Source organism: Cicer arietinum, chromosome 3 (genome assembly GCF_000331145.2).
Source record: "Cicer arietinum cultivar CDC Frontier isolate Library 1 chromosome 3, Cicar.CDCFrontier_v2.0, whole genome shotgun sequence".
NCBI classification, from domain to species: Eukaryota; Viridiplantae; Streptophyta; class Magnoliopsida; order Fabales; family Fabaceae; genus Cicer; species Cicer arietinum.
The window spans coordinates 55,992,989-56,014,943 of NC_021162.2; the positions used below are offsets into that span (position 1 = coordinate 55,992,989).

The following is a 21,955-nucleotide window of genomic DNA, read 5'->3' on the forward strand; positions in this document are numbered from 1 at the left end:
GTCATTATTTCATGTGTTTCTTAACCAACATCATATGGATTTCATCCATTAAAAGAGCGAGTTTTTTTTGTTTGAAAAGGAATGAAAGAGTGATTCTTGAAATGAGATTTTTCGTAGCACTACTTTAAGTTTTTTTTTTTAATTTTAATTTTTCTTTGAATAAATAAAAATAAAAATAATTTTTTTTTAGTTTTATTTTTAAAACGGTGGATTTAATTTGTCTTTCAAATTAAAATATTATTGGAGTCAATTAGTTAAAACTTATGTATTAGGTATACTTAGAGTTTATTCTCAACGTATCCTTGAGTTATCCCCAAAGAGCTATATCATTATAACTAAATTCGACATGAAAGATAATAAATTAACGAAAACCTCAATCGTTGTAGGAAGGCTATTTTATTCTCAATTTTTGCCCAAAAGAAATTTGGAAATTCAAAAAATTAAGTATTACAATAAGCTTTTGTTGTGGGGAGTCTTATATGTAATTTTATTTATATGCATCCAGAAAAACTTATATAATAAGGTAATTTGACAGATACTTGAGCAATTCAAGTTTGAGTTGTTACTAAAGACAATCAGAATGATGGCTAAAGAGAACAATAGAGCTTATGAATTGGAGATCTAACAATTGAGAGATCATCATTATGTTCGACTCTGGTCTTTTAGAAGTCTACATAAAGTGGATACTTTAATTCAAAAAATGATTGATTGATTTTTTAAATGGTATTAAAAAACCATTCACGCTATATGGTGACATATAAGTCAACTGTATAGGGCTCCGAGAATAAAATTTGGTAAAGTATATTTTTATACATGTTATCGTTGTTGAATAATATAACATATAGAGACAAACTTTATGCTAGGTAACCCACTAATAAAAAAATTGACATATAAGGTATTTAATATTGTTGTTGTCATTAAAAATACCTTAGATTAGTGTGAGTCTCTTCCTTTATGTTCTACACTTTAGTTTTGAATTGATACAAACTTTATGTTATAACTTTAGGAAAAAATAAAGTTTATTATGTTATTATTATTCTAACCATTTATGTATCTTGTGTGCAAATATTAATTTCGCCTTTAAAGAATTTTTGTTTAATCTCACTAAAGATTTTCGTTGGACTAGTTGGAAATAAACATGATTTGGAGATAACTTTGCAAAAAAATTCATGTCTCACTATATTAATTTATGTCATCGAATATATTGATGTGATGGTCGTTGGAGTTTAGCATGTTATACGATATCCGCGATAGTCCCATCATTATGTATGAGGTGGACCATATTGTAAATGATAAATTTAAAGATAAATAGCATTCGGATAAATGCGTAGATAATTATTATATAGTTATTAAGATATGTAGTCCAAGTGAGTGATCGTTATAATATTTAATTATATTTCACTATTATTATGTGAACAAATATCTTATATTAATTATATTAGCTATAATTATATATCAATCAAGAGTCATAATTGATTACTGATCAACTTAAATACTAAGATTAATTAGATTTATATTTGAATAATTAATTATTTAATTAATTAATATGGACTAAAATGTAGGTGAATGTCATTAATGATCCATTTAAAAATAATGAACACTCTAATTGATAGTCTCTCTATGTATAAGTTATGGCCGTGAATATACCAACACACCACACATTATTTTGTTTCTTCTACCCATATGAAAAGTCCTTAGGTATAATAGTTTCAGGCTGAGGAAGAATCACAATTCAACGAGTGCTCGCCATCCGCCTCTGATTTAGGATGCTTAAAGATTAGTTAGGATTGCCATCAAGAAACTATCAAAGCGTTGTATCTTGATATTCATAAAATCTAATTTTTGATATATTAAACATGTTGAAGATCCTAAAATATAGGCAAAAATACATCGATAATCCTTTAAGTTTAACTCAATTCCCGCTTAAGTACTTTAAGTTTATTTTATCATGATTTGGTTCTTTAAATTACATTATGTTTGCATTGTTAATCGTTTATCTCAATTTCGATAATAATTAGTTAAATTGAAAGCTCATGATCATTTAAAACTCTAAGAAATACTGCAACAATATGCCCTCGTACTAATCATTTAGAAAACATCTATCAAATCTTATAAATGATCTATATTTTTACAACAATTTAAACACACATATAGACTTAAAAACAAGGTAATAAAGGTCTATCTATAGCTTGTACAATCAATTTGTTATGAGTTTCCATTAAATCTTAACATTTTGTCATTAAATAGAGAAAAAATTCGAACTTAAAAAACTGTATATGTAATTTAATATATCTTAAAGATTAATGGTGCAATCAAATGTAAATTAAAAGATCGAATCGAGAAAAAATAAACTTAAAAGACTTGCGCTAAAGTTAAACTAAATTTAAAGGAAATATCTATTTTGCCTAAAATATACATATCCATTTATTTGTGTTCACACTTAAGAATAATTATATCTATAATCAGATTATTGACCATATATCTTATATGTAATTAATAAATTAATTCCATGAAGGCAACTAGGAAAGGGAAATATATAGTTAAATTAAATAAATATAACTGTAAATGACAAGCACCACGACATCGATTTATTTGACCCTTTTATTATATTAAATTTGGAAGCCATATACCAGCGATAGCAATTTACAAATTAAATAACATTTCGGAATTTAGAAGAATAAAATTGCTACCTTGTGACGCTAGTTAGTTAGAAAGTTGACGACGAAAAAGGACAACTTGAAGTAGTTTTGTGTTTCCCACGTTTAGAGTTTAACTCAAAAGAAAAAGTCGAGAAAATTAGAATTGCCATTTGTCTGTCTGCGCGGAACAAAGGTTGCAACTACTATACAGCAGGCCATATATTCATATAAACCAAGGAGCAATTATTTTCCAACACTTGAAATTGGAATATGGGTCTTAACTAAACAATAATGCAACTGAGGCCAATCGGGGTAGATGTCAAAACGAGTATGCATGTAGTTCAAGTGCCATTGAAGCACACTACCATACAACGAACGCATCAGCCAAAATCGAACCAAACTAAAATTCAAATTAAATCGTATTTTATGGATTGGACAATTTTTTGAATAAATTTAAATCCAAACCAGTATCGTGAGTAAAGAGTATTAAATATAAAAATATAAAAAGTTAGAAATTAAGATATAAAAATCACACTTAATTTTTATTTTTTACTACTCTATATTTTGAAATTTTAGTATAATATTATAGATATAATTATTTTATATTGTAATTTGATATCTATCTAATCTGAACTAATCTGTTATACATCGGTTTGAATTTTATTTAAAAAACGTGTAAATCAAATTAAAGTAAATTTTATATTTTTATCAATTTAGACATCAAATTTAACTAAAATTGAACCAAACCAATCCAGCAAATTCCCCTGTATAGAAATTGGATTTGCGGTGTTACCAAAGGAGAAGAATTGCTTGCAATTGCCATCTTAGCTACATGCAATTGGAAAAGTTTCTAGAAGAATAACAAAAGTACTCAAATCACCTAGGACGTAAATGTAAGATTTATGGGTCACATATGTAATTAATTAATAAAGTGTGTTAGGGTCATTATATAATTAGCCAATAAACTAGGGGTCAAATAATATATAATAGTTTATGGCTAAAGAGCATAATAGTTATGAAAATTAATAGTGTAGATACCAGACAGTTTCTAATTTAATGAGGGGCTGAATTGGAAATACTGCAATTTGGGATATAACTAATAACAGTTATATATAGGGGTAATGGTCCCCAAGGCAAACACAACAAGACTATTCAGTTTCAAAACCCTAAAGGAGAAAACTCTCTGGTTCTCTCTATCCCCATCAAGAGAGCAAGGTCTTCAGGGTGTTTTGCTGAGGAAGATCACTCAACCTATTGGCTCTATCATCATCATCCCAGGATTTCATTAATGGCAATTCCCACAGGTACGCTTCCGCCTTTGGTTATTCATCATGTAATTGACATGGATAGTTAACAAGTGGTATCAGAGCCTACCATGTTTAATTCATGATGAAATTCGGTTATTGTCTTTGTTTAGGATTCAATTTGGGAATTTTGACATGAAATAAAGTTTATATTAGTGAAAAATAATTTTTTTTATTTTTTAATATTGTTTTATTTGGATATAATTTTTATTTATTTATAAATATTGTTTTATTTGGATATAATAAATATATGTTCAAGTCAAGTTTGACATTTTTGAATGAGTTAATTGAAGCTTGACGTCGCCAAAGTGACCTCTCTTGTCTAAATTGCTCGTGAAGAGTGTCAAATGGCTGTGTATATGTTTATTCATGCGGGTATTGACCGGCCCAAAGGAAGGTTAATATTTGGCAGAATTACATGGTACACCTGCGATGATAAATGTGTGACAATTATTTGGTATACATGTGAGCAGTAAATCGGCCCAAAGGAAGGTTTATTGTTTGACATGTCTTATTGTCAATATTTGATCGTTGCAACAAGAGTACCACTAGCAGTTGGTGTTACTGTCCAAAGACTTGACATCAATGGTGCACTGGGTATCTTGAGATGGGTTAAATTCCATGATTTGAACATATGTATTTATTTATTTATTGATTTATTTTCCTATAATGTGAGTTTCTAAGTTTCGTTCTTTATTTAATTCACAGCATCGGTTGCTTCCATATCTGCAAATTTGAGTTCTATTCCTGTCCTTGATGGGACAAATTTTAAGGAATGGAAAGAGAACATTTTGATTGTTCTTGGCTGCATGGATCTAGACCTTGCATTAAGAATTGATCGACCCCCTACTCTTAAGGACTCTAGTTCTTCTGAAGAAAAATTAGAGTATGAGAAATGGGATTGCTCAAATCGCATAAGTCTTATGATCATAAAACGTGGCATTCTTGAGGTCTTTAGAGGTGCTGTCTCGGATGAGATAGATACAGCTAAAAATTTCCTTGTTGAGATGGAAAAACGCTTTGTAAAAAGTGATAAGGCTGAAACAAGTTCTTTGCTTCAGAATTTAATTTCCATGAAGTATCAAGGCAAGGGAAATATAAGAGAGCACATTATGATGATGTCCAACATTGCTTCTAAGCTTAAAGGTCTAAAGCTTGAGTTGTTAGATGATTTACTCATTCATTTAGTATTGCTGTCTCTTCCTTCACAATTCAGTCAATTTAAGGTGACTTATAATTGTCAAAAGGAGAAATGGACTCTTAATGAGCTCATTTCATTATGTGTGCAAGAAGAGGACAGGCTGAAGCAAGATAGGACTGAAAGTGCTCACTTTACTAGCATCTCTAAAGACAAGGGCAAAAGGAAAAGAATTGAGGAGCCCAAGAACAAAGCTGCTGCTAAGGGTCCAGAACAAAAGAAGCAGACTAAGGATAACAACTGCTTCTTCTGCAGGAGTTCTGGACACGTGAAGAAGGATTGTGCCAAATATCACGCTTGGTGTGTTAAGAAAGGTATGATTTTGTCTTTGGTGTGTTCTGAGGTTAATTTAGCTTCAGTACCTGGAAACACTTGGTGGTTAGACTCTGGTGCAACTACTAACATCAGTGTTTCAATGCAGGGTTGCCTGAACTTCCGAAAGCCTAGTGATACTGAAAGATGCAACAATGTAGGAGATGGGAAGAAGGTAGAAGTTGAAGCCATAGGAAAATTTAGATTATTATTAAGTTCCGGTCATTATTTGATTTTAGAAGACACTTTTGTTGTACCGTCATTTAGACGGAATTTGGTCTCTATTTCTTATTTGGACAAATCAGGATATTATTGTTCATTCGGGAATAAAGAATTTACTTTGTCTTTAAATTCGAATGTTGTTGGAACCGGTTTACTTTCTGGTTATGATAATCTTTATTTGTTGGAAATTGTGGCTAACTATAATGAAACCTTGAGTGTGGAATCACGTGGTACTAAGCGAAAAATTGACAATTTCAATTCAGGAGTGCTTTGGCACAAGCGTCTAGGTCACATCTCCAAAAATAGAGTTGAACGACTTGTGTCAGATGGAATTTTAGATTCCATTGACTTCACAAACTTTAACGTTTGTGTAGCATGCATTAAAGGAAAACTGACTAAAGATAAGAAATTAGGCGCATATAGAGCTACAGACGTCTTAGAATTAATACATACGGACATCTGTGGGCCATTTCCAACTCCTTCTTGGAATGGTCAACAATATTTTATATCATTCATAGACGATTATTCTAGATATGCATACCTTTACCTAATTCACGAAAAGTCCCAATCAATAGACGTGTTCAAATCCTTTAAGGCAGAAGTTGAGAATCAACTTAATAAAAGAATTAAAAAGGTCAAATCTGATCGTGGTGGTGAATACTACGGCAGATATGACGGTTCAGGTGAACAACGTCCGGGGCCATTTGCCAAATACCTAGAGCAATGGGGAATCGTCCCACAATACACTATGCCGGGGTCACCCAACATGAATGGTGTAGCTGAAAGACGAAACAAGACTCTTAAGGATATGGTAAGGAGTATGATTTGTCATTCCACCTTGCCAGAGTCACTCTGGGGAGAGGCATTAAAAACAGCAGCATACATTCTTAATAGAGTACCAACTAAGGCAGCGGCTAAAACACCTTATGAGCTTTGGATTGGGCGTAAGCCTAGCCTAAAGCACTTTCATGTTTGGGGATGTCCAGCTGAGGCAAGGCCTTATAGGCCGAATGAAAAGAAATTTGAACCCCGAACAATTAGCAGCTATTTTATAGGGTACTCAGAAAAATCAAGGGGCTATAAATTTTATGATCCTAATTTGAGAACAATTTTTGAGACGGGAACGACAACGTTCTTTGAGGATATTGAGTTTGGGGGGAAGATTAAGGTTAAAGATTTTGTCTTTGAGGAAGAATCGGTAACAATTCCAGAACTGATTCTTCCACCAATTGACTTTCCCATTATTGAACAAACTCAAGATGATCTGGTTGTTCAGGAAGAACAAAATCCAGATCAAATTCAAGATCCTCAAGAACAAGTGCCTCAAGAGCCAGCTCCATTGCGGAGATCCACTAGAGAAAGGAAAAATGCTATTTCGGATGATTATGTAGTATTTATCAATGAGGTAGAGGAAAATGTTGGCATGACGGAAGACGACCCAGTCAACTTTCATCAAGCCATGCAAGATTCTCGTTCAGATAAGTGGATCGAAGCAATGAATGAGGAGTACAAGTCTATGCAAGACAATTCAGTTTGGGAACTTATCCCATTACCTGAAGGAAAGAAACCCATTGGTTGCAAATGGATTTTTAAAACCAAGCGGGATTCCAATGGTAATGTGGAGAGATATAAGGCACGTCTTGTAGCTAAGGGTTATACTCAAAAGGAAGGGATTGATTATAAAGAGACTTTCTCTCCGGTTTCATCGAAGGACTCTTTAAGAATAATCATGGCTCTTGTTGCTCACTTTAATTTGGAGCTTCATCAAATGGATGTAAAAACAGCTTTTCTCAATGGCGACATTGATGAGACGATCTATATGGTGCAGCCAGAAAACTTTGTGTTGGGAGACCCAAAGAATATGGTGTGCAAACTAAGAAAATCCATTTATGGGCTAAAACAAGCTTCTCGTCAATGGTACCATAAATTTCATCAAGTAATTCTCTCATTTGGTTTTGAGATGAATACAGTTGATGATTGTGTGTATCATAAGTTCAGTGGGAGCAGACATATTTTCCTGGTCTTGTATGTTGATGACATACTGCTTGCCACTAACGATATAGGCATGTTGCACGAAACTAAGAAATTTCTATCAAAGCATTTTGAGATGAAAGATCTTGGTGACGCCTCTTTTGTATTAGGAATTCAGATACACCGAGACAGATCTCGAGGTATTCTTGGATTGTCACAAAAGAGCTATATCGATAAGGTTCTCAAAAGGTTTGGGTTACAGGATTGCAAACCAGGGGACACCCCAGTTGCTAAGGGAGACAAGTTTAGTCTCAAACAGTGCCCTAAGGGAAGTTTGGAAATTCAAGAAATGCAAAAGATCCCTTATGCTTCAGCTGTAGGGAGTCTTATGTATGCCCAAGTATGTACGCGTCCAGACATAGCGTTCATAGTAGGGATTTTAGGCAGATATTTAAGCAATCCAGGTCTTGACCATTGGAAAGCAGCCAAGAGGGTCATGAGATATTTGAAGAGAACAAGAAACTACATGCTCACATATAGGAGGTCAGACCAGTTAGAGATCACTGGGTACTCTGACTCGGATTTTGCGGGATGCCAAGACAGCTTAAGATCAACTTCAGGCTATGTCTTTCTGTTAGCTGGTGGAGCAGTTTCTTGGCGTAGTGCCAAGCAAGGTCTTACTGCCTCATCAACCATGGCAGCAGAATTCGTAGCAATTCATGAGGCATCTGACCAGGGCATTTGGCTGAGAAATTTTGTCACAGGGCTGCAAATAGTTGAAGGGATTGAAAGACCACTCAAGTTGTATTGTGACAATAGATCAGCAGTCCTGTATTCTAACAATAATAGGAGCTCAACCAAGTCAAAGCACATTGACATTAAGTTCCTAGTTGTTAAAGAGAAGGTACAAAGTGGACAGATATCCATAGAACACTTAAGGACAAACTCCATGATTGCGGATCCACTCACTAAAGGTCTACCACCCAAGGTCTTTCATGAGCACACTGCTCACATGAGTGTGCTACAGCTTGAGGAATCTTGATTTTAGTGGGAGTTTCGTCCATTATGTAATTCATGTTCTATGTTTAATTGTAAAGTACAAATACATTGTATTTGGACTTTCTGATCAGAAATAAAGTTTAAAGTATTCAGTTTTTGGTTACTTTGTACATTTAAGTTATGGTATGATCTCATTCGATAAAGTAGGACCAGTTGAAAATTGACATGCATTGACCAACTTCATGTAATTTTCATGCTACACTTTTCATAATGGGTCTATGTCATTTAGTTGTGTCAGTACGGGTGATCATTGATGGGTTTAGTTATGCTTATTATGACGAAAGCCTCTTTGGTTCCATGTGCTGATATGATTAATGGACGGGACAATTTGGATTATACTCAAGGTAATTATAATGACATTTTTGACGTCATAAAGTCTAACACACTCCTAAGGATACATGTGTGACCAGTGGGAGATTGTAAGATTTATGGGTCACATATGTAATTAAGTAATAAAGTGTGTTAGGGTCATTATATAATTAGCCAATAAACTAGGGGTCAAATAATATATAATAGTTTATAGCTAAAGAGCATAATAGTTATGAAAATTAATAGTGTAGATACCAGACAGTTTCTAATTTAATGAGGGGCTGAATTGGAAATACTGCAATTTGGGATATAACTAATAACAGTTATATATAGGGGTAATGGTCCCCAAGGCAAACACAACAAGACTATTCAGTTTCAAAACCCTAAAGGAGAAAACTCTCTGGTTCTCTCTATCCCCATCAAGAGAGCAAGGTCTTCAGGGTGTTTTGCTGAGGAAGATCACTCAACCCATTGGCTCTATCATCATCATCCCAGGATTTCATTAATGGCAATTCCCACAGGTACGCTTCCGCCTTTGGTTATTCATCATGTAATTGACATGGATAGTTAACAGTAAACAATGTTACAATATATTAATTTTAATATAATAAAAAATAAAATGTAAAATAAATTTTGTTTGCAAATGTGATCCTTATGGACACGAAGGGTTTGTTTACTCAATAAACATGTAAATATATCAATTAAAGTTGATTCAATTAATAAAGAATTGACTCATAGGAAAATAATGTATATATTTTTGTTATTAAGCTTTGAGTCTTGAGTTTATACTCACTATATTAAGTCTATAAATAATTCCACAAGTGAATAGTCCCTCTATTTCAAAATAAATATTATAAAATACTTTTGTACACATATTAAAAAAAAAACACATTTTGCTAAATTAATTTTATTAATTATTGGTTGATTTTCTACTAACATAATATAAAGTAGAATTATTTGTTTTAGTAGTAGTATATCCAATAATAATTAAAAACTAAAATCGAAATCAATAATAATTAAAATTATCTTAAAAATGGAAAATTAAATTTATTTTAAAACAGTAATTTTTGCTAAACTGAAATAGAGGTCACATTTAACAAGTAAATTAATGTAAAACCAAACAAAACTAGAATCCAAATCAATCCAACCAAATTCGCGGTCCAAACTTATACCAACCAAACCAATAGATGACATATACGACAAGTAAATTAGGGGTGTGCAAAAGTTGGACAATTTTTGAAGGAGTCCAATATCCAATCAACCCAACCAAGTATAGTTCGAGTAATAAGTATTAAATATTAGACTTGTGTAGGGACGATGCAAAAAATTATTAAATGAGGGTCCAAAAATGATCACATATATTATTATGGACCATGTGTATTACTCTCTCCATTAACAACAATAGTTTATTTTATACAAATATGGAGTGACTATAGATGAAAGAAATATAATGATAATTTATTAAATTAACTTTATCTAGTATTAATGTATTTACAGTTAACAAAAATATAAATTGAAATATATGACTTTTGAATGACGTATATGGTATTAATTAGCAAGTACAATTGAAAACAAAAATAATTAATATTACAGTAAAAATTTAAAATCGACACTCATTTAAGACATTCTTTTTATGCAACTATGTCACTCATTGTAATAAAGATGAAATAATTTAAAAAAAAAATCAAATATTACATTAATTTAAAATCTAATATTGTAGGCATAAATATTTTATATTGTAATCCAACATCAAACCAGGCTGCGAGCACTCTAAAGTAAAAACCAAGGTAACTCGATCAAAAACAAGTAAATGAAGGTAACACTATAACTACTACACTCAATAGACATCGACCTCAGCTGGAAAATACAAGAAATCCATCGTGGCAGAACAATTGGAATCCTCAATGAATATGAATCACAAAAAGGAAAAATGATATGAAGAAGATAAGTGGGACCAATAATAGTATCACAAACCACTAATATAGACCTCACAATCTCTTTCCATCAGTACCTTACAACACAATCCATCCGTCCAACTTCACCACTAGTAATTAACAACACATTGCAAAAATAAACAACAAAAAATCTAGAATTTTTCATTAACCATGGTTGCAATGGCAGCAGCAACAGCATCATCTCAATTGATATTCTCAAAACCTTATTCTCCCTCACGTCTATGTCCCTTTCAACTTTGTGTCTTTGACACAAAATCTGTTCTATCAAGTACAAGAAAAAAACATGTGAGTGGCTCAGGAGTTAGATGCATGGCTGTTGGAGAAGCAACTAGTGAGACAAAGAAAGTTAGAAGTGGATATGAGCTTATAACACTAACTAGTTGGTTGTTGAAACAAGAACAAATAGGGACTATTGATGCAGAACTCACTATTGTTCTTTCTAGTATTTCCATGGCTTGCAAACAAATTGCTTCTTTGGTTCAAAGAGCTAATATTTCTAACCTCACTGGTGTTCAAGGAGCTGTAAATATTCAAGGTGAAGACCAGAAAAAACTTGATGTTGTCTCAAATGAGGTTAGTGTTACATTAAGAATTTGGATTCTCTGCAGTAGTAATAGCACATAGTTATATTACATTGTAATCAATCTGGACCATTGACTTGAGACCAGAGGGTTCATATTCTATGTTTACTAATTCAATGTTTAAAAATCTCGATCGTTGATTTAAGATCAGAGGTTGAGGTTAATAACTGTGTGACGCAGTTACTTACCGTAGGAAATTTGTTTCTGTTACATTACATTTTTCGTTGGTTTTTATTGTTCAATAACTCAATATGGTTTTGAATATGAGTCGAGTCGCAATGCTTGATATTGCAAAAAAAATCGCGGCTAAGGTTGTCTCAATTGCAATAACTTTGAATCTCAACATTGTGGACTCTTTAAAAACTCTTGTCAAATATGTTTTTCCCAAGTTAAAATTGCAAAAACATTTATCCTAAAGGACTGTTGTACTAGAAAGATTTATTTGTCACATTGTTAACCAAACTTATAGATACTTAAATTTAAAGGTTTGTTTAGGTAGCTACTAATATTTATAAACAATGAATTGTTTTGTATTTTTTGTTCAGGTTTTCTCAAATTGTTTGAGGTCAAGTGGGAGGACAGGGATAATAGCATCAGAGGAAGAGGATGTGCCAGTGGCAGTAGAAGAGAGTTATTCAGGAAACTACATTGTTGTATTTGATCCACTTGATGGTTCATCTAATATTGATGCTGCTGTTTCAACTGGATCCATTTTTGGGATTTACAGCCCCAATGATGAATGCCTTGCTGACATTGGTGATGACCCCACAGTAAGTGCACGCTTGGAAATTCATTGTTTTTTTTTAAAAGAACCAATTTAGAATTCGGTTAGTTTTAGTCCCTAGTGTCAGTTTATTGCGTCACGTAACGTGATTTTATTGGGCCATCTGACAGCAACGACTAAAAACGATAGTTTTTGAATTTGCAGAAATTAAATCAACATAAAAACTTATAGGGACTAAAATCAGAAAACGTTATAATTATACAGACTAAAATTATATTGAAACCTACAAAATAAAGCAAAATAGAAAAAGAAGCAGCATAACATAAGCAATGGAATGTTGACCGATTTCATGACTTAACACAATGCATATGTTAATTTCAGCTTGACTCAACAGAACAAAGGTGCATTGTGAATGTGTGTCAACCAGGAAGCAACCTTCTAGCAGCTGGTTACTGCATGTATTCTAGCTCAATAATATTTGTTCTAACTATTGGCAAAGGAGTGTTTGAGTTTACATTGGATCCCATGTATGGAGAATTTGTTTTGACTCAAGAAAACCTTCAGATACCAAAATCAGGAAAAATATATTCTTTCAATGAAGGGAATTATCAGTTGTGGGATGAAAACTTGAAGGAATACATTAGTGATCTCAAGGATCCAGGTCCTAGTGGCAAGCCTTATTCTGCAAGGTATATTGGTAGTTTGGTAGGTGATTTCCATAGGACACTTTTATATGGTGGCATTTATGGATACCCTAAGGACAAGAAAAGCAAGAATGGGAAGCTTAGGCTTCTATATGAGTGTGCTCCAATGAGCTTCATTGTAGAACAAGCAGGTGGAAAAGGTTCAGATGGTCATCAGAGAATACTTGACATTCAACCTACAGAAGTAAGTGTAGATTGACTTTATAACTGAGGTTTTAATTCACATTTGCGGTCATGTTGCAATCTTTGATATTGTAAAGAATCGCAGTCAAATGCGACAGACGCAACATCAACTGCAGTCGCGTTGCAGTCACAGAGACATCAAATAACTTGATGTCACAGTCCAAATTGCGGTTGCGAACTTTTTTTTCGAAACCATGTTAATATGATATGATGGATAGTGTGTTTAATCTTTTCCTTTTATGGACAGATTCATCAGCGTGTTCCACTTTACATTGGAAGCACAGAGGAGGTGGAGAAAGTGGAAAAGTACTTAGCTTAAATAATATGCTGATGGAAAGAAAGTTTTCTTGTTTATGAAGCATATGCTCAATGAAACTTGTTAAAAGAAACAATCTAAGATGTATCGTAAAGCCAGAACTTTCATGATGAATGTTATCACCTTCAAAGAGTTCAAAAAAGGCATCAATAAAGAAACAACAAAAAGCATCTTTAATGTTCTGGTTCTCAACTACGAAATAAATACGCATGTACAAGAAGCTAAAGCAAATTTACTAGTTAGGAAGTATGAACTCTTTTTAATAGAAGAAGACGAAGATATTGAAATAATTTTTTCTAGATTCCAAACTTTAGTTTCCTAATTGAAGGACCTCCTAAAAAGTTACATTGTGTTTGACCACGTCATCAAACAAATCCTCCAAAGCCTTTCCAGAAAACAACAAGTGGAGATTAAAGTAACAACAATTCAAAAGACTAATGATCTAAACAAACTACCTGTAAAAGAGATTATGCGAAAGGAAAATCTCACAAGTCTAAAACATAAGGCAGCCGCACGATATAAAATTAGAAATAGAAATCAGCACAAGTGAGAAAAAAAAAAGGTAGTCACACGTAACAAATAACAAATTTAAAGTATTTGGCATTGAAATAAAGTGTCTCAAATTTTAGGGATAACTATTTGTTTGTGTTTATTATTATTATTTTAGTTGTTGTTTTATCTTGGTGCAAAAAAGAGATTGGTCTAGAAGATTGTAGATTTAGTGTGACCCAACTCATATGCATGATTTCTCTTACATAAGATATTTTGTTCCATCCACCTTAGAGAGAGAAAAAAATGGGTGCCAACTTTCTTGAGAAGGAAGAATATTTTGATTTTGTTTTTTTGTGTGGATAGAAAAATCTTTCTCGAATGCATTGACCAAATAAATCCGGAAGAAATCATCCCCTTTTAATTCTTATCTCACTCCCTATTTGTCTCCCTTACCCCTCATGTGTTACAGGAAACATTAGATTAGTCTACACACTAATTTAATTCCCTTGATTTAAATCATTTTTTTTATGATTAGAGTTAACATAAAATTGTGTTGTCTCCTTTCTATTCCTCTCTCAAGTTCACTCTTTCATACCGATCTATCTCTCTTTAAATTTTCTTAAGTCCATAACTCTCCTACACTTCAAAATAGTAAACAAAAAATAAAACCATTTCTCACAAATCCTTTACAAACAAATATTCTTTAGATAAAAAAATACAATAGGAACCATAGACGCCACTCTTTTTACCACCACAACATTGTTGTTCATTCAAGAATCTTCTAATTAGGTTTAACACCCTCATTTTAATGGAACTAAAGGAAAGGTTATGTCCATAATTTTTTTTCAAATATTTCATCCTGGTCCCTTCAATCTCTATGTTGGAGTCTTACTTTGAAAACTTGCAACTCATTTCCCTTGCAAACAATTTCGTGGAACTTAGAGTTTTGTGTTATGAAGAAAAACAGTCAAAATAGGGTTTTTGCTCCTTTCAAATATAGTGAGTCTATTGGTTAGATGGTATGAAATAGATAATCGTCATTTCTCGTCTTTTAAAAGAAATAAACTTAGGGTAATGAATTAAAATGATAAAAACCTTTTTGTTTAATTTGATATGTAATATACGACTTTTTATGAAATAAAATTCAAATATTTATGTTATATGTATTAAAGTTTTGATTTTTATGATAAATATGAACTAAATTATGAATTTTTATATTATATGTATTAAAGTTTTAATTTTTCTATTATATGTATCATGACATATGCATCTTCGTGTAAGTTTCAATCGTGACAGATTATTTTTCTATGTTGTATGGGTAATTTTCATGTATAGAAGTTGTCATAGTGACAAGTTTATATCATGATCATATAGATTTTAGAAGCATGCATATGTTTTTGTTACACAACTTTACTGTTTGTGTTTTATTTTCTTTAAAATTGAGAGTTTTTACATTTATTTGTTTTGTGTCACTTTTTCATATATTTATTTTGGCTTGATGTGGATGATGGAAAAAACTGGCCATTACATCAAAATTTTAGATGCTAATAACTTCGAGTAGATTCAAGATTAGTTGTTGTGATTTATGTCGATGCACGACGAATGTGGGACAAAAAAATGGATTTTAAGACTATTTTGTAATCATAAATTTGCCACAATATTTTTAAGTTCATTTTAATCTTTCATAACCAAATTTTTAAAAATACTAAAAATAGAAAAGGATTTCCTTCCTTTAGGAATAAATGGAATTTCTTCATTTTTAATTATAATATTATTATAACTTTGAGTTAAAAGATTTTATTTTATTTTAGCGTATGAATAAACATTTTGTAAGTTTGACATTTTTACTTCAAAAAAAAAATTATTGTAATTTTCTAAAAACTAAGTATTTTTAAGTTATATTTTGGATCAAAATCTGGACCGTTGCACAAAATTATATATATATATTTTTTTTATGATTCATCTAACAATTAATCAATTAAATATATTTTTAGTTCCTCTGAATATACCAACTTTTATTTTTAGTCTCGCTAAAATATTTCATCTAATTTTGTTTCTTCTAAATTTTCGGTTATGAATTTTATTCCCTATTTTTTTTTTACCAAAGTTCACGTCTAATATTCTAATTGACTATTTTTTGATGACATGTCATTGTTAAGACTTTAAAACATCATTAACGTAATACTTTGACTATTTAATCATTAATTTGAAGTTATAGATAAATTAGTAAGGATTCAAGCTTAAATAGTTAAATTATTAAACTAATGATATTTTAAAGTTTTATCAATGATATGTAATAAAAAAGAGTCTCTTGAAACGTGCAACGTACACTTTTGTAAAATAATATGGATTAAAATTGGTAACATAAAATTTTAAAAGGATCAAAGTTTGAAATCTGGTAAATGTAGATGGACTGAAAACATATTTAACCCAAGAAATAACTTAAATAAAACAATATTTCATTGAATGATCAATCTTTGTTAATAGTTTCAAAAGAAGGATTCATAATTGAAAAAATAAATTAGGGTTAATATAAAATTTCAAGGTATTCAAATCACATGTAAAACGAAAACCTATATGTTGTGAACCTGATGTCCAAACATCAGTCCGATCCAACAGTTAAGGAATGCACAATTGATGTTTTTTTGAGACATGTTTGTCAAAATCGGGAATAAAGTTAACTCTTCTATTTTATCTGTTTGGTGGATGTTTTTTTTTTTCTTTTAAAATAGTATCTCTTTCCAATCCTACCAAGACCCTCTCTACTTGAATAAGTGAGACAGTTGGATATGTCTTCCACATAGGAATGAAGTCCAATACCCAACAATTATGACTTACGATGGACTTGGGATTGAGAGGTTTTTAAGAGTTTTATTTAAGATTTAGTTTAGAGTGAGAAATTTACTTGAGAGAATAAAGTGAGTAATGTTAACTATTGATCATCAAATGAATGGTTGTTATTTTGTATACATGATCAATCGAATATAATATCAATCACTGAATCACTCACTTCACCAACTACTCATTGAATCACTCACTTCACCAACTGCTCATTGTCACTAGAGAAGAAAAAGAAAGGTTTTGGTTTCGATGATGGTAACAGATGTGTAGTAAACTTGTTATGTTTGATCTATAAATTTAATATGTTATTCCTACCGCTGTAGTTTTATTTTCTCTGAAAGTTACTTTGACATATCAACTTCAGTGGAAGGTTGTTATAAGGTGGTTATTGTTGATTTATGTCTCTGTTGTTAGTAAGGAGACTCTGGTGTACCCATTAATTATTTTGGTGGAAGTTTTTACTGGACTAGGTCTCGTGGTTTTTATTCTCTCAATTCTCTGTCAATTATTATTGCTCTTGAGTGTTTTCTGTTTGACCATTTATCTACACATGTGAGGGAAGAAATATGTTGCTTCTTTATAAAAGATCTAAATGAGTTAGACCAGTTTAGTTCTGTGATTTTTTTTTATTAATTCATATAATTAATTTACAACTTAATTTAGTACTAAACAATTAAACATGAATTAGTAATAAAATAAATTAAATACAATTAATAAAATTAAAAAATTGATAAAAATAAAAGTTCAAAAACCGTTCAAAAACTCAAACAATTGAAATCTTTAAAGAGTTAAAAGTGCATTTATATTTAATTATTTTGATACACATATATGTGTCTCTTATTTTTTTCATTTCATAATGATTTTTAGAAGGTTAACCACAACTGCTTCTGTAACTGCTTCAAGTCATCAACGAAGGAGCCTTATAGATCTAGAATTCATTAGAATAATATAATTAAATAACAATATATATATATATATATATATATATATATATATATATATATATATATTATAAATGATGAAAGTGAGTGAGAAGAATGGAGACACGAAGGAAAGAAAATCAAAAATATGAAAAATTAAGAAATATTTGAAATAATTTATATAGATTAACAAAAATTAAAAAAATGAAAAGTGAAATTGAGAAGTTAAAAATGTCAACCTATATAATTGACTTTACACTTACAATCTACTTTTTTTTTAATATTTGTAAATAAGATAATGAATAAAAACTGATAATTAAATATGAAGATACTAATTCAAAACAAAAAGGAAACCCATGCTTGTTTTTACGTTACCAAAACATATCTTTTTGATGGAAAAAAAAAAATAATGTGAAAGTTATAAAATAAAACATCTCATAACCTTATAACTCGGAAGTTGAGAGTTATAAGATAAAACAAATAATAACAATAAATCTTGAGGAATGCAAAGAGCGTTAAATCTAGTAATTAAATTTAGAGTTGTATTTGAAGTTTACGAATCTCTACTCATACAACAATATTAAAAAAACTCAAAATATAATTAAGCTAAGTACAAACCTCTAGTATTCCACAAGCTCTATTGATTTCTTGTCATCACCAAAGTTTGCATACAAATATATAATAAGAGGAGACACAGAAGACGTGGGTAGATCTTACATCATGTAAAATGAATGAATAAGTCAAAAATAGATGACCATGCATTCATGAAACATATTTAACATGATCACAAAAATCACGACAATATAATATCACATGATATAAATGGATGATCTTTCAATGGTCAAAATGCAGTCCTTGAAATTGATGTGGTGCCAAACTAATGTAGGAAAACTTGTATGGAGAGGTTATGCTTTATGTCATATGCAAATTGCAACACCCTCTAGATTATATGTATTGTGTGCAATCTCGCAAAGACAAAACTATCAAGTAATCGGTCAATATAGTATATAGTTGTACGAAGACATCCTATAGACAACACCCCAAAGTGTAAAACTCAATAAATCACTCTCCTCCCATGAAGTCTAAACTTAATTTCTAAATTTTTTAGATGATATATCAAACACCTAAGTCTTAATAAATTTTTTATATGATTATAAAGCTATTAAGGAAATTGAAAGTTCGAAAGAATTATATAAAAAATATGAGAAAAATCATATATAAGAAAAACAACATTAGGATGAGTAAAGAAAATTAAAGGCTATGTTTAACAAAGAAATGAGTTTCAACTTAGGTGTTACCTATGACATCTACAAAAAACCCTAATGCAATGCTTGACTAGCTTGAGGATAGAAGTGAGACACAAATATGTTTCACAATCATAGAATGACTTATAAATCTGTTCTGTTGTAATATAAAATACTAATAAAGAAATGTTATTTAAAAATAATAGAAGATTTTGTATAACATGAAAATATGAGAATGAACTTACCACTAGTGGTGATTAAAGAAGAAATAGGGACACTAAAAGAATCATAGTGTAATCAACCTTGAGAGTTTTAGCCATTTTGTTCTACCTTTTTATCTGACAAGTAGAGAATTGTTTGATCACCTTATAATAAAAACCTAATGTTATGTTTACTTCAATTAAAAAGTTTTTAGGAGTTATGTTAATGCAAGAAACCCTTCATTATAATAATTAATAAGTGACTCTAATGTACGTCGATGTATCATGTTTGTCCCTTCAACAAATGAAATTGATCACTTGACCTTAGAATAGATCTTCATATAAAAATATTATTTGTAATTAGAGTTCATTCTTGTTTCTTTTTTTCTTATTTTTCCTTTCGTACTATAATGAGGACCAAAAGAAACATTATACTTCAATTAAATACATATTAGGACACATTGAACTAAACCAAAAACCCTTTTTATATTTAAATCATTATTAGGTGTCTTCAGACACCTTCTTCCCCTATGTCCCCTTTGCGGTGATCTAACTCTAGGTTTGCGCTTGTCCATGTATGGCCTATCAATCGATCACAATGTTGATGCAATCATACATTCAACTTCATCCACTCCGACTTTCAAGCAAATTTTCACTCAAGCTCATCATAACTCTTTTGATGTACCTTTTACACCCAGAAGAGATCCCAATATAAGTTATTTGAATTCGATATAGTCAAATTTTCTCGACTACTATTGAGGTCGCTTATCCATTTTAATGCGAAAAGGGTATCGACTAAAAGTAAAAAGATTAGTCGACTAAGGTTAAGGTAGTTAGAAATTATATTAAACTAGATACTAATTTGCTAGTTATGCGGTAGAATTTAATATATTACTGAATATAAAATAATAATAATAATAATAATACATAATTTAAAAGTAATGTTAATTTTGTTTTATAGTAGAATACATTCAAATGTTTATGTACTTAAAGGTAAATATATTTTTGAATAATTATATATAAGTTAAGTTTCCTTTAGTACAAAAAGAAAAAGTAAAACATTGATGACTAATACAATTCATGCAAAATATATTTAAATCAGAAATTGTTTTATTCAAGCTTTTTGATTTCATTGAAGTGGTTCTTCTAATAATATGTTTCTTAAATAGTTATGTATTTCTTTATTGTTAAAGTTATACATTTAGCTACAATGTTTCTTCATTTTATATAATTTGTATTAGTTTTGAAGCATTAAATTTATAAATTTATGTATCTTTTCACGTTTTCCATTTTATATGTTCATCCTAATTTTGTCAATCCCACAGTCGATCTAAGCATGCACTAAATAATATTATGTGTTTTGTGATACATTATAATATTCATTCGTGGGTGATAGTTTGTTAAATTCAAAATATTGAAACAATTTATTCGCATGTGCGTTGGAATTTTTCAAATAATTATTTGACATGGTCAAGAAACTTCAATAGTGATTGAAAAAAATTATAAGCAAAAAAAATTTGTGAATGTTTAAGACATAGATTTTGAATAATTATATATAAGCTAGGTTTGCTTTAGTACAAAAGAAAAAGTAAAACATTGTTAACTAATACAATTCATGTAAAATATATTTAAATGTGGAATTGGTTTATTCAACCTTTTTGATTTTATTGAAGTGGTTTTTCTAATTTTATTGAAGTGATTTTATTGAGTTGTACATCTTCATAGAGAGTTTCTAGTTTTTCACAAATTATATACGCCATTTACTTGAGAGAATAGAGTGAGTAATGTTAACTATTGATCATCAAATGAATGGTTGTTATTTTGTATACATGATCAATCGGATATAATATCAATCATCGAATCACTCACTTCACCAACTACTCATTGAATCACTCACTTCACCAACTGCTCATTGTCACTAGAGAAGAAAAAGAAAGATTTTGGTTCCGATGATGGTAACAGATGTGTAGTAAACTTGCTATGTTTGATCTATAAATTTAGTATGTTATTCCTACCGCTGAGTTTATTATTTTAATATACAGTCTTAGTAGTTTTATTTTCTCTGAAAGTTACTTTGACATATCAACGTCAGTGGAAGGTTGTTATAAGGTGGTTATTGTTGATTTATGTCCCTGTTGTTAGTTAGGAGACTTACCCATTAATTATTTTGGTGGAAGTTTTTACTGGACTAGATCTCGTGGTTTTTATTCTCTCAATTTTCTGTCAATTATTATTGCTCTTGAAATTGTGTTTTCTGTTTGACCATTTATCTGCATATGTGAGGGAAGAAATATGTTGCTTCTTTATAAAAGATCTAAATGAGTTAGACCAGTTTAGTTTTGTGATTTTTTTTTATTAATTCATATAATTAATTTACAACTTAATTTAGTACTAAACAATTAAACATGAATTAGTAATAAAATAAATTAAATACAATTAATAAAATTAAAAAATTGATAAAAATAAAAGTTCAAAAACCGTTCAAAAACTCAAACAATTGAAATCTTTAAAGAGTTAAAAGTGCATTTATATTTAATTATTTTGATACACATATATGTGTCTCTTATTTTTTTCATTTCATAATGATTTTTAGAAGGTTAACCACAACTGCTTCTGTAACTGCTTCAAGTCATCAACGAAGGAGCCTTATAGATCTAGAATTCATTAGAATAATATAATTAAATAACAATATATATATATATATATACATATATATATATATATATATATATATATATATATATATATCTCATATATATATATTTTTTTCAATATATATAT

The 21,955-nt window shown here is 30.5% G+C and overlaps 2 protein-coding genes and 1 long non-coding RNA gene across 4 annotated transcripts; 2 read left to right on the forward strand and 1 right to left on the reverse strand.

Annotated features, from left to right (window-relative positions):
• Positions 1 to 5,018: 5,018 nt before the first annotated feature.
• Positions 5,019 to 6,002, forward strand: LOC140919513 (uncharacterized). The gene is made up of 2 exons (XM_073365626.1): positions 5,019 to 5,455; positions 5,563 to 6,002. The coding sequence occupies exons 1-2, from the start codon at positions 5,056 to 5,058 to the stop codon at positions 5,586 to 5,588; spliced, it is 426 nt and encodes a 141-aa protein (XP_073221727.1). The 5' UTR covers positions 5,019 to 5,055; the 3' UTR covers positions 5,589 to 6,002.
• Positions 6,003 to 11,020: 5,018 nt separating this feature from the next.
• On the forward strand, positions 11,021 to 13,654 carry LOC101494346 (fructose-1,6-bisphosphatase, chloroplastic). The gene is made up of 4 exons (XM_004492335.4): positions 11,021 to 11,542; positions 12,096 to 12,320; positions 12,656 to 13,162; positions 13,409 to 13,654. The coding sequence occupies exons 1-4, from the start codon at positions 11,120 to 11,122 to the stop codon at positions 13,478 to 13,480; spliced, it is 1,227 nt and encodes a 408-aa protein (XP_004492392.1). The 5' UTR covers positions 11,021 to 11,119; the 3' UTR covers positions 13,481 to 13,654.
• Positions 13,655 to 17,581: 3,927 nt separating this feature from the next.
• LOC113785717 (uncharacterized) lies at positions 17,582 to 20,044 on the reverse strand. 2 transcript variants are annotated; one of them, XR_003471843.2, is made up of 3 exons: positions 19,220 to 20,035; positions 18,349 to 18,442; positions 17,582 to 17,738 (listed from the first exon to the last, which is right to left on the reverse strand). It is a non-coding gene; the product is annotated as an uncharacterized lncRNA (long non-coding RNA). The 2 variants fall into 2 exon arrangements; XR_003471842.2 differs by having other exon boundaries at positions 18,349 to 20,044.
• Positions 20,045 to 21,955: the final 1,911 nt, after the last annotated feature.

Excerpts from the sequence above, each read along its gene's own strand:
- LOC140919513 (XM_073365626.1), top strand. The coding sequence starts at position 5,056 with ATGATGATGTCCAACATTGCTTCTAAGCTTAAAGGTCTAAAGCTTGAG. Across the intron at positions 5,456-5,562 it reads CGCTTGGTGTGTTAAGAAAG|GGTTGCCTGAACTTCCGAAA; the intron begins GTATGATTTTGT and ends GTTTCAATGCAG.
- LOC101494346 (XM_004492335.4), top strand. The coding sequence starts at position 11,120 with ATGGTTGCAATGGCAGCAGCAACAGCATCATCTCAATTGATATTCTCA. Across the intron at positions 12,321-12,655 it reads ACATTGGTGATGACCCCACA|CTTGACTCAACAGAACAAAG; the intron begins GTAAGTGCACGC and ends TGTTAATTTCAG. Across the intron at positions 13,163-13,408 it reads TTGACATTCAACCTACAGAA|ATTCATCAGCGTGTTCCACT; the intron begins GTAAGTGTAGAT and ends TTTTATGGACAG.